The 13606-nt window shown below is 35.7% G+C and overlaps 1 protein-coding gene across 3 annotated transcripts in view; it reads right to left on the reverse strand.

Annotated features, from left to right (window-relative positions):
* The window catches only part of LAMA2 (laminin subunit alpha 2), a 708999-nt gene that overhangs the window by 44841 nt on the left and 650552 nt on the right, over nucleotides 1-13606 (reverse strand). For all 3 annotated transcript variants that reach the window (XM_025294565.3, XM_025294564.3, XM_044924246.2), the window contains one exon: nucleotides 2027-2165. In XM_025294565.3, the coding sequence (XP_025150350.3) occupies nucleotides 2027-2165 (139 nt within the window). The remainder of the gene's footprint in view (nucleotides 1-2026; nucleotides 2166-13606) is intronic.

Genomic DNA, 13606 nt, shown 5'->3' on the forward strand with positions numbered 1-13606 from the left:
TTATAATTGCATTTTCATTTAGTAAAACAATAAACTATAATCATAAATCTTTTAAAACAGCATTTCACAGAGATCTACAAAGGAAAGTAAAATACCACAAGAAAGGGAACCAGGCATATACCCTTGACTGTAACGAAAACAGAACCCAATGGTGACCGTCTCCCACACTATGCTCCTAGAAAATTTTTATTTTGGAATTGAATTTAAAGCACTCATGTTTATCATTTTTATTAATGGAAAATGAACAAATGTTCCTGTGCAGTAATATTCATGAATAGCTTATAAGGAGAGCTTATTGCCTTTTTGAACTTAACTTGAACTTAATATATATAAAATAATTCATGTCCATCACATCTTTCGCACTTTATCATAAGAAGATCTTGCCTGTGGCCAAATTACAGCTACGAATGCATGGCTCCTTGAGCAGTCACAAATATATGTCTCACAAATAAATGTCTAAAGATTGTTTTGAAATAATGTGTCATACCATAGAAATATTATAATTATGAAATGCTATACTGTGGAAGTAAAAAAAAAACACATTGTGGTAATAAAGACTTACTAGGTATGTAGTCTGCAAACTATTTAATAATACATAAACCCATCTCAGTTAAATTAACATATACACTTTTGTGGATAATTCCTAAAAATCACTTTATGGTAATTAAAACTACATTACCGCCAGAATAGATGATGCCATCTTTGGATAGCCTGATTTTGGCTACATTTAATTCACTCATAGAGAATTTAGTTAGTAATCTGGCAAAGCAAATCTTAGACTTGAACAATTTGCTAGATCCCCAGTATTTAAATAGTATCTGGAACATAGTAGATGCTTATCAAACACCTGTTGAATGAATAAACGGATTTTGGAGTAATAACTATGTCACTATTCAAATACATTGAATCTGCAATAATTTTTCTGCCAGACATTTAAAATCTAAATTCCTAACACAAATACAATATCATGTGGATGAACGCAGAGCCAGTTTATCTGCATTAAGCTTATCAAATTATACACTTGATAAACTGAACTGGTGTCTGGTTTATGAATTTAGATACAGAAAGAAACACAAACCTCAGTTTGCATGCTCAATATCATGAATGAGACTGAAGTTCTACTGCTCGTTTGAGAAATACGAAAAGAACTGACCATCATACTTCTCAGTTATTCTGAAACCATTCCAATTGTAATGTGTCTTTTTAGTGTAGAAACACTTAGGCAGGACTTTTGTACTAGCAAACTAAACAAAATAAAATGTAAAAATATGGTGGTCTATATTTATAGTAAATTCTTATGGTTTGGCCAAATCAATTCATCCTATCCAAAGTAGATTCAATTAACTTTTATTGAGCACCAAGTACTCTATAACTTTTATTTCTTATAGGCTGTTTTGTAACAAGCAGGAGATTAATGAAATATCACATGAAATATTTTCTGACACTTTTTAATTACTTCTATTTATTTTGGAGTTAATTAAACTATTAAACTAAATACATCTCCCCATCCGGCTATCTAAAAAATATATGTGAAGTTTTGAAAAATATTGACGTGGGCAAGAACAACTAATACTGCTTTAGCATCAAGTACATGGGAAAGTTCCATTACACTATTATGCTCGTGCTTAGCCATAAAGTAGGTTACACTCACAGTATCCCGGAACACTGACTAATTTTCAGAACACTCAGCAAAGTCAGTGCACCCTTATCTCTGGTGAATGTACAGCAGAAAGGCAATTACATTCAACTCCAGTTTCCACCTTTAATAACTTTTATACTTCTTTTTATCTCGTGACTGACGCTAAAGGTAACAGTGATTCCCATCCACCTCTTCAATAAAGATATCAAATTAATCTCTGTTTTTTAAATCCTGGTATTAACATGTAGCACAATTTTTTAGATTAGGCATTTTCTGCAACTAAAGGTTATACGATATTCCTGTTATAATTAAACTTCAGAACTCTATTGAGCATAGTGACCATTTAATTAAAATGTAATCCTTAGCCCTAAATATACATCAAATTACCTCAAGTTCCTCAGTGTTGGCAGACCACCAAAATATATTTTGTCATCTGCTTTCAAGTCAAGACCGAAGTTGTTCCCAGGAGATGAAGTTGCTATGTTCTCCTCCTGGTTAGTATCAATATCTACAATTGATATGTTGGCTGCAAAGGAAGGATAAAGTTTCACGTTTTTTTGAGCAATACCAACCACATCTATATTATTTCTGTTTCTTCAAGATACTTTTACTTTAATTCTCAAATTAACACTATAACTATATACAGCTTTTTAATAATTGCAGAAACTACAACATCAATAAAATACATTGTTATACGATCCACAAAGAAAGCATGAAAATAGTAGCCTGAACACAAACCAGTCAAGATAAAATAAAAATGTTTACAGGGACAACAGAGAACTCATTGACACAGTTTTCCATAATAAAAGTAGTTAGAAAATAAAATTAATATGTAATTAATGATAAGCAAATTGCCAACATCCGTTGGATCATCGAAAAAGCAAGAGAGTTCCAGAAAAACATCTATTTCTGCTTTATTGACTATGCCAAAGCCTTTGACTGTGTGGATCACAATAAACTGTGGAAAATTCTGAAAGAGATAGGAATACCAGACCACCTGACCTGCCTCTTGAGAAACCTATATGCAGGTCAGGAAGCAATAGTTCGAACTGGACATGGAACAACAGATTGGTTCCAAATAGGAAGAGGAGTATGTCAAGGCTGTATATTGTCACCCTGCTTATTTAACTTCTATGCAGAGTACATCATGAGAAACGCTGGGCTGGAAGAAGCACAAGCTGGAATCAAGATTGCCGGGAGAACTATCAATAACCTCAGATATGCAGATGACACCACCCTTATGGCAGAAAGTGAAGAGGAACTAAAAAGCCTCTTGATGAAAGTGAAAGAGGAGAGTGAAAAAGTTGGCTTAAAGCTCAACATTCAGAAAATGAAGATCATGGCATCTGGTCCTATCACTTCATGGGAAATAGATGGGGAAACAGTGGAAACAGTGTCAGACTTTATTTTTTGGGGCTCAAAAATCACTACAGATGGTGACTGCAGCCATGAAATTAAAAGACGCTACTGCTTGGAAGAAAAGTTATGATCAACCTAGACAGCATATTGAAAAGCAGAGACATTACTTTGCCAACAAAGTTCCATCTAGTCAAGGCTATGGTTTTTCCAGTGGTCATCTATGGATGCGAGAGTTGGACTGTGAAGAAAGCTGAGCACTGAAGAATTGATGCTTTTGAACTGTAGTGTTGGAGAAGACTCCTGAGAGTCCCTTGGACTGCAAGGAGATCCAATCAGTCCATTCTAAAGGAGATCGGCCCTGGGATTTCTTTGGAAGGAATGATGCTAAAGCTGAAGCTCCAGTACTTTGGCCACCTCATGTGAAGAGTTGACTCACTGGAAAAGACTCTGATGCTGGGAGGGATTGGGGGCAGGAGGAAGATGGGACGGCAGAGGATGAGATGGCTGGATGGCATCACTGACTGGATGGCCGTGAGTTTGAGTGAGCTCCAGGAGATGGTGGAGGCCTGGCGTGCTGCGGTTCATGGGGTCGCAAAGAGTCGGACACGACTGAGCAACTAAACTGAACTGAATGATAAGATAAATATTTAACTAGAAATCAGACTGTGAATTAGAAATAAACACAATTTGTGATTCTGTCTGTACATTTCAGTATCCACAGAAGTACTTTGGCTGAGGATCATCCCTAGAGGAATGAGGATGAGGTGGTTGTGCCTGGAAGTGGAGAGATGGGAATGTTTGATTTTGCAAGATGACAGGATCCACATCCATTGTAAACTACATTTTAGATGGAGGATGCTGAGTGTTTCAAGAGAGGTACAGTTTTCATTGCTTATTGCTTTTCTCTCAGGTCTCTAAATGTACTTCCAATATGATGAGGATAAGAATTTAGAAATAGAAAGGAAAAAGGAAAAAAAGAGAGACTCTTCTCTGTTTAAACTGCTTTGTTCAGAGAGCAGATGTGAACACTTTATCTCACTGATTTTTACCCTCTTCATTCTTAAGAGTCAGGCTAGGTTCTCTCTGAATTATGTGGTATCTCACCATAATATTTGCCTAGGCCCAACATTTAACTGCTTCATATATTTTGGATCCTTGATGCATACTGAGGCATTGGTTCATTAACAAGACAAATTTGGCCTCTAAATCTTTGCCCGATATAACATCTGAATTAGCAAGGGTCTAAAAATGGCCACTTGAACCAATGGGTTTTAAGGGCATTTCGAAGTGTTTATTCTTTGGAGCATTAGTTTCAAATAAATATGACAAACACTAAGTTAAGCAAATTTAAACACAGATCTTAATTTAATGGCTGCTCAGATCTTGCAACATGCTAATATGAAAAGTAATGCTCCAAAAAAGGGACACAGAACAAGAAGTATTTCTCAAGTTTGTTTGACCTTGAAATATTATTATTTTCTCCCAACTCACCATTTTTTAGAAGAGTGTTCTTTGAAAAATAAAGAGAAATATCAAACTCTGAAATTCCATTGTAATCTGTAGCCCTTGCATTTCAAAAGGAAGTATCCTCAGTAAAACCAAACATAACTACCTTAAAAAATATCTAAAATAAAATACCCAAACCTATTAACACCTCAGATCCTCGAAGAATTTTATAAAGATAAACAAAAAAAATTACTTGAAAAATAAGTGCCTAATTAAAAATTATTAAGCAAGTTAAGATTTTAAAAAGTTAATTACTTTCTAGCACATATCAATTTCATACTCACATATCTTTTTGACCAGACTGGTGGCTAAGATAAAAAAGATTTATAAAAATGTTTTCAAAACTTTTTCCATACATATTCTTTTTTTTTTTTTTTTTTAATCCAGATCAGCAAAGAAGTTTTCACATAGGGCTGTTGACTGGAATGTGAAAATAGCCTTTTTTCTATAGACCTGGTATACATTTTAATAATGTCTGTGAAAATGAGATGTTGTCTCTTTATCATAGGTAAGTCAGTGATTGGAGGTAGTTTTCCTCCTTATCCCTGAGTGAATATATACATTTTTAGAAATCATTCTAAGAAAACTGATTAAAAAGCAGAAACACAATTGAAGTGAAACTCACTGGTCCACTGAAGTATTAGCTTCGGTATTGAGACATAGGATGGCATATTTACTGATTTAAAGGGTTCTACTCTGTCCTTCATGAGTGACAGCTATGGAGTGGGTTCTGCTATGGAATGCTAACACTTGCTTTTATTCCTTGCCCTATTTCTTTCCCTTACAGAATAACAATTAACATAAAAGTTTAGAGTTGATGAGTTCAGACATCATTTATGGATAAACAGGGAATTAAGGGTTTTATTCAATACTAGACACAGAGTAGGAACTTAACAAGTATTTTATAATCAATACTGAGTTGTTATAAAGGAGTTGTTTTCACTTTGGCAGTTCTTTTCTTCTTTTAGTCCACTGAAAATCTAAATGATCAATTTTGCGTCCCTATCAATGCACTGACTCAGAAGGTGGGAGTGCTTCCTGAAAAAGACAGTTTGAACTTCAAGGGACAGTGGTTTTACAAACTAGCTGAGAATAACTTGTGTAAAACAAATAATCAGGTATCTGAAAAGGAGCAATAGCCTTACTTGAATTCCTATCTCACTACTCCATGGATTCTGACCTTGCTAAAACCCACAGTGTCCTCCCTACATCCAAACCCTATGGGGTCCTTTGGTCCTTACCTTAATCCAAATCTGTGCAGTATGTGAGGTTAATATTTCCATCCTTCTAGAATTTTCCTCCTTTGACTTCCATGATACCAACTTCTCTAGCTTCTCTTGCCTTTCCAACCTCATTCTCAGTCTCCTTCCCTGAAACCCTATTTTTCTGAACACTTCTGAAATGTTGACAGTCACCAGAGTGCTTTCAATTGGCTATTTGTCAGGTTTCAGCTATCTGGGTAGCCTCAAGTTTATATTTACTTACTATATGTTGATCACTCAGAAATATACATACCTGGACCTGATTTTTGCCTAAAAATCCACATTCAGCAGGTGATTCATTATATACCTCCCCAGCTGATGAATATTAATTAAAATTAAAATTAAAATTGTTATCTTTTTACTCCCAGATCTGTATTATTTATTTTATCTGGTAGCACTAAGACCCCTACCCAATCTCTTAATTAGACAGTCATCTTTTCTCCTCACCATTCTATATCTTACCAATCAACAGCCCTACTAATTTCATCTAAATAACTCTATTATCTGTTCTCTTTAAACAATTATTTATTTTATTTTTCAATGTGTTGCATGGCTTTATGAGCTTCCCTGGTGGCTCAGTAGTAAAGAATCCACCTGCCAGGATTTGATCCCTGGGTCAGGAAGATCCCCTGGAGAAGGAAATAGAAACCCACTCTACTATTCTTGCCTAGAAAATCCCAAGGACAGAGGAGCCTGGGGGCTATAGTCTGGGGGTGGCAAAAAGTCAAACACGACTGAGTGACTGAGCACACACGCACGCATGCCTATAGGAACTCAGTTCCCTGATGTGGGACTGAACCCAGCCATAGCAGTGAAAGCCTGGAATCCTAACTATTAGGCCCCTAGGGAACTCACTCTGTTTTATTTTAAAACACTTTTATCAACGTAAAACTGACATGGTATAATTTGTCCATGTTTAAAATATACAATTTTACAAGTTTTGAGATCTCTATACATCCATGAAATGCTGCTGCTGCTGCTGCTGCTAAGTCGCCTCAGTCGTGTCCGACTCTGTGCGACCCTGTAGACGGCAGCCCACCAGGCTCCCCGTCCCTGGGATTCTCCAGGCAAGAACACTGGAGTGGGTTGCCATTTCCTTCTCCAATGCATGAAAGGGAAAAGTGAAAGTGAAGTTGCTTAGTCGTGTCTGACTCTTTTCGATCCCATGGACTGCAGCCTACCAGGCTCCTCTGTCCATGGGATTTTCCAGGCAAGAATACTGGAGTGGGTTGCCATTGCCTTCTCCATCCATGAAATGATCACAGTCAAAAAATTGAGCATGTCAATCACTCCAGTAGTTTCCCTAAGTCTCTTTATCATCCTTCCTTCCACTGTCCCTCCCTATGAAACCCTATCCACAAATATTCTCTAGCTGCTTACTGTGACTATATGTTAGTCTGTGTTTTCTATATAATTTTTACATAAATGTACTTTTTTGTCTGACTTCTTTTACTCAGAAAAATTATTTTGCTATTAATCTATTTTGTGTGGATATTAATAGTTCATTATTTTCTTTTACCACTAAACAATATTCCATTGTATGGATATACACCAATGTGTATATCCATTCAACTGCTGATGAATGTTTGCATTGTTTTTTGTTTTTTTGAGTATCACAAATAAAGGTGCTATAAATTTCCTGGTACAAGTCTCTCTGTGGATATATACTTTCACAAATCTTGGGTGAATATTTAGGAGTGGAATGGTTGTTTCATATGACACGTCTATATTAAACCTTTAAAGAAAGTGCCAACCTGTTTTCCAATGTGGCTGTACCATTTTTACATCCTTGTCAGCAGTGCATAAGAATTCCACTTGCTTGACATCCTTGCCAGCCCTGGGTATGTTCAGTCTTTTTAATTATAGACATTCTAGTAACCGTATAGTGGTATCACACTGTGGATTCATTTTGCATTTCTCTGCTGTCAAATCCCACTGCAACTCTTATTTCAAGCCATCATTTATCTCCTGTCTGAACTATTATTGTTCTTAATTGGTCACTCTGCCTCCAGTTTAATCTTCTGAAAATTTACTTTTCTTATTTCTCCTCTCTCTGATTATTTCCTTATAGCTCCCTTTGTGGGGCCTTCCTTTACTATACTGCTTCGATATTGCTGTTTGCTCCAGGGCTTTGGATAACTGGTTTTTCTCATCTCTATTAAGCTACAACTATTTAAAACATAATGCTTCGCAGCCATCCATCTTTCCCCTAGAACTCTGTTAATCCTCAGATACACATAATGAATTGCCTGTCAATTACATGGCTTCCTTAGGTTGCTAAAGATACTAAGAGTTCCTTTAATACAACATGTCTAAAATAAAGCTTTTCTAAGCTTTAAAAAAGCTAATAAAGCTCTAATAAAGCTTTTCTAAAGTTCTTTTCTAAAATCTATGTTTCTTCTTGCATCCAATTCCTTGGTAAATGGCACTGATTTTTTTTTGTTGTTGTTATTTTAAGAAAAATAAAGCAATTATTTAAAAAAACCTCACTCTCCACATTAAGTATTTCATAAAGCTTCTCAATTTAAAAATGCTTAATATCTTTCAACTCCATTCTTTCCTATTCATTCTCATAGTTTCATTCTCCTTGCTCTTCCACTGGTTTTCCTACAGATTGCAATGGGATCTGAAATTGTCACCAATCTACCCTCCAAGTTGCTGCTAGAGAAACTTCACTAAAACACAAATCTGGTAGTATCACACTCTTGATTAAAACTCTTAGTAGTTCTTTCCCTATAGCTTTCAGGAAGAGTTGAAACTCCTTACAGTAAGTCCCCTACATACAAACCTTCAAGTTGTGAACTTTCAAAGATGCAAACGTGTGTATGCGTGTCCAATCACGTAGTTAATTCCTGTGTATACTGTACGTCATGTGTGTGCATCCACCACCAGCAGTTGTGGTCTTGTGTACTTTACTGTACAGTACTGTATAGAGTACAGCAGTACAATATTATCTTTATTTCAAGCTCTGAACATGTGCCATCAGGGTCAGGTGTGAATGAAATTGCAGCTTGCCTCTCCTCCGTCTCCGATTGTTGACAACACTTCAGCTCTACCATCTCCCACCTCTTTTTCCCCCAGTCAGTAAATCTTTGTGCCTGTTCACTTGATGCCAGCCCCTGTATGCCAGCTGTTGTACTGTACCACTGTACTTTTCAAGGTTTTGTACTGTAAGATTAAAAATATTTTATTTTTGTGTGTGTGTTTTTAATGTACTATTTGTGTGAAAAGTAACATAAACTAATTACAGTACAGCACTACATAGCCAACTCTGTTGGCTGGGTATCTAGGCTAACTTTTTTGTACTTACAAACAAATTGGACTTACAAATGTGCTCTTGGAAGAGAACTTGTTTGTATGTAGGAGAATTACTATAGTTCAGCTCAGGCCAGTGCTAGGTCACTTCAGTCATGTCCTACTCTTTGCGATGCTATGGATCATAATATGCCAGCTGTCTCTGTCCATGGGATTCCCCAGGCAAGAATACTAGAGTGGAGAGAACAAGATGGCAGAGGAGTAGGTGGACATGGAGTACATCTCTCTCCAAGGATACACCAGGAATACACCTTCAGACACAATACACTCTCTAGCTGAGAGTGGACAAGAGTACCTGACCAGGGGAAAAGAATATATTAAATCATGCAAAACCTGAGATCAAGCCCTGAGCCTTTGGAGTGGGAGCACTGACTCCAAGACCCTAGACTACCAGAGAACTAATCCTAGAGAGTATCAAATTGTGAGAAATCACACAAAGGAAAACACTTGAATACAAGACCTGGTATCACCCAACCACCAATAGCACCCTGTGAAGGATGCCTCATCTAAACCACAAACAAAACAAAAATACAAACCCAGTAATCATTAGACAGGATTACCAACTCACTCAGCCTTGCGTATCAGAGGAAAAACAAACAAACAAAAACTCAGCACAAATCTCACCCTATACAAAGCTTACACAAACCAGTGGACCGACCTTAGGAGGGCAGAAACCAAAAGGAAGAAAGAATTCAACCTTGAAGTCTGGGAAAAGGAGACCTCAAACACAATAAGTTAAAAAAAAGTAATGAAAAGGCAGAGAGATACTACACAAATGAAGAAACAAACTAGAAACACAGATGTCCAAATAAATGAAGAGGAAATAGGCAAACTACTTAAAAAAGAAATCAGAATAATAATAGTAAAGATGATAAAAAAAAAAAAAAACCTTGAAAACAAAATGGAGAAAATGCAAGAATCAATTAACAAAGACCTAGAAGAATTAAATAATTAACATACAGAGACAAACAACACAATTACTTAAATTAAAAATAGTCTAGAAGGAATTAATAGAAGAAAAGCTGAAACAGAAGAATGAATCAGTAAGCTGAAAGATAAAATGGTGGAAATAACTTCTGATGAGCAGAATAAAGTAAAAAGAATGAAAAGAACTGAGGATAGTCTCAGAGACCTCTGGGACAATATCAAATGCACCAACATTCGGATTATAGGGGTCCCAGAAGAAGAGAAAAAGAAAGGATATGAGAACATTTTTAAAGAGATTATAGTTGAAAATTTTCTCAACATGGAAAAGGAAATAGTCAATCAAGTCCAAGAGGCACAAAGAGTTCCATACAGGATAAACCCAAGGAGAAATACACCAATACACATACTAATCAAACTAACAAAGACTAAACACAAATAAAGAATATTAAAAGCAGCAAGGGAGAAGAAACAAGTAATATACAAGGGAAACCCCATATGCTTAACAGCTGATCTTTCAGCAGAAACTCTGCAGGCAAGAAGTGAATGGCAGTATATATTTAAAGTACTGAAAGAGAAAAATCTACAACCAATATTATTGTACCCGGCAAGGATCTCATTCAAAATTGATGGAAAAATAAAAAGCTATTCAGAAAAGCAAAAGTCAAGAGAATTCAGTACCACCAAACCAGCTTTACAACAAATGTTAAAGGGACTCATATAGTCAAGACATACAAGAGAAGGAAAAAGATCTACAAAATCAACCCAAAACAATAAAGAAAATGGCAATAGAAACATATATATCAATAATTATTTCACATGTAAATGGATTAAATGCTTCAACCAAAATACACAGACTGGCTGAATGGATAAAAAAACAAGACCCATATATATGCTGTCTATAAGAAACCCACTTCAGACCTAAAGACACATATGGACTGAAAGTGAGAGGATGGAAAAATATATTGCATGCAAATGGGAAGCAAAAGAAAGCTGGAGTAGCAGTCCTCATATCAAAATAGACCTTAAAATAAAATTGAATAAAATATCTCTTTTAATCACAAGAGATAAGGAAGGACACTACATAATGATCAAGGGATCAATCCAAGAGGAAGACATAACAATTGTAAATACCTATGCACCCAACATAGAAGCATTTCAATACATAAGACAAACACTAACAGACATAAAAAGAGAAACTGATAGTAACACAACAATGGTAGGAGACTTTAACACCCCACCGCACCAAAGGACAGATCATCAAAACAGAAAATTAATGAGGAAACACAAGTATTAAATGATACATTAGATGAGATGGATCTCATTGATATCTTCAGGACATTCCATCCAAATGCAGAAGAATACACCTTCTTCTCAAGTGCACATGGAATGTTCTCTAGGATAGACCACATCTTGGGTCACAAATCAAACCTCAGTAAATTAAAAAAAATTGAATTCACATCAAGCATATTCTCCAACCACAACACTATGAGACTAGATGTCAATTACAAGAAAAAAATTGTAAGAAACACAAATACATGGAGATTAAACAACACATTTCTAGATAACCAACAGGTTACTGAAGAAATCAAAAAACTCCTAGAAACAAAGGACAATGAAAACATGACAACTCAAAACCTGTGGAATGCAGCAAAAGCAGTTCTAAGAGGGAAGTTTATAGCAATACAATCCTACTTCAAGAAACAAGAAAAACATCATATAGACAGCCTAATTTCACACCTAAAACAACTGGAAAAAGAAGAACAAAAACACCCCAAAATTACTAGAAAGAAATCATAAATATCTGAGCAGAAATAAATGAAAAAGAAATTAAGGAAACAATAGTAAAGATTAATAAACTAAAAGCTGGTTCCTTGAGAAGATAAACAAATTGACAAACCATTAGCCAGACTCATCAAGAAAAAAAGAGAGAAGAATCAAATCAACAAAATCAGAAATGAAAAAGGAGAGGTTACCACAGACAATGCAGAAATGCAAAGGATTATAAGAGACTATTATGAACAACTATAAGGCAATAAAATGGATAACCTGGAAGAAATGGACAGATTCTTAGAAAAGTTCAATCTTTCAAGACTTAACCAGGAAGAAATAGAAATTATGAACAACCCAATCACAAGCACTGAAATTGAAGCTGTGATCAAAAATCTCCCAAAAACCATGAGCCCAGGACCAGATGGCTTCATAGGAGAATTCTATCAAACATTTAGAGAAGAGCTAATGCCTAAAAAAACTGCAGAGGAAGGAACATTCCCAAACTCATTCTACGATGCCACCATCACCCTGATACCAAAACCAGGAAAAGAGAACAGAAAAAAAGAAAACTAGAGGCCAATATCTCTGATGATCATAGATGCAAAAATCCTCAACAAAATTTTAGCAAACAGAATTCAGCAACACATCAAAAAGCTCATTCACCATGATCAAGTCGGGTTTATTCCAGGAATGCAAGGATTCTTCAATATACACAAATCAATCTATGATATACCATATTAACAAATTGAAAGATAAAAATCATATGATCATCTCAATAGATGTAGAAAAGCCTTTGACAAAATTCAGCACCCATTTACGATTAAAACTCTTCAAAAAAAAAATGGGCATAGAAGGAACCTACCTCAACATAGTAAAGGCCATATATGATAAGCCTATAGCAAACATTATTCTCAATGGTGAAAACACAGCATTCCCCCTAAGATCAGGAACAAGACCAGGGTGTCCACTTTTACCACTATTATTCAACATAGTTTTGGAAGGCCTGGCTATAGCAATCAAAGAAGAAAAAGAAGTAAAAGAATCCAGATCAGAAAAGAAATAAAGCTCTCACTGTTTGCAGATGACATGATACTGTACATAGAAAACTCTAAAGATAGTACCAGAAAATTACTAGAGCTAATCAGTGAATTTAGCAAAGTTGCAGGATACAATATCAATTACAGATATCACTTGCATTTCTATATACTAACAATGAAAAATCAGAAAGAAAAATTAAGAAATCATTATCATTCACCACTGAAACAAAAAGAATTAAATATCTAGGAATAAACTTACCTAAGAAAACAAAAGAACTGTACACAAAAAAGTATAAGGCACTAATGAGAGAAATCAAAGATGACATAAACAGATGGTGAGATATTCCATGTTCCTGAGTAGGAAGAATCAATATTGTGAAAATGACTATACTACCAAATGCAATCTACAGGTTCAACGTGACCTCTATCAAATCACCAATGGCATTTTTCACAGAACTAGAACAAAAATTTCACAATTCATATGGAAACACAGAAGACCCAAAAGAGCCAAAGCAGTCTTGAGAAAGAAGAAGGGAGCTGGAGAAATCAACCTTCCTGACTTCAGATTACACTACAAAGCTACAGTAATCAAGACAGTATGGTACTGGCACAAAAACAGAAAGAGAGACCAGTGGAACAAGATAGAAAGTCCAGAAATAAACCCATGCACCTATGGGTACCTTATTTTTGACAAAGGAGGCAAGAATATACAAGGGGGCAAAGACACCTCTTCAATAAATGGTGCTGGGAAAACTGGACATCTACATGTAAAAGAATGACATTAGAACACT

This window comes from Bubalus bubalis, chromosome 10 (genome assembly GCF_019923935.1).
Source record: "Bubalus bubalis isolate 160015118507 breed Murrah chromosome 10, NDDB_SH_1, whole genome shotgun sequence".
Lineage (NCBI taxonomy): Eukaryota > Metazoa > Chordata > Mammalia > Artiodactyla > Bovidae > Bubalus > Bubalus bubalis.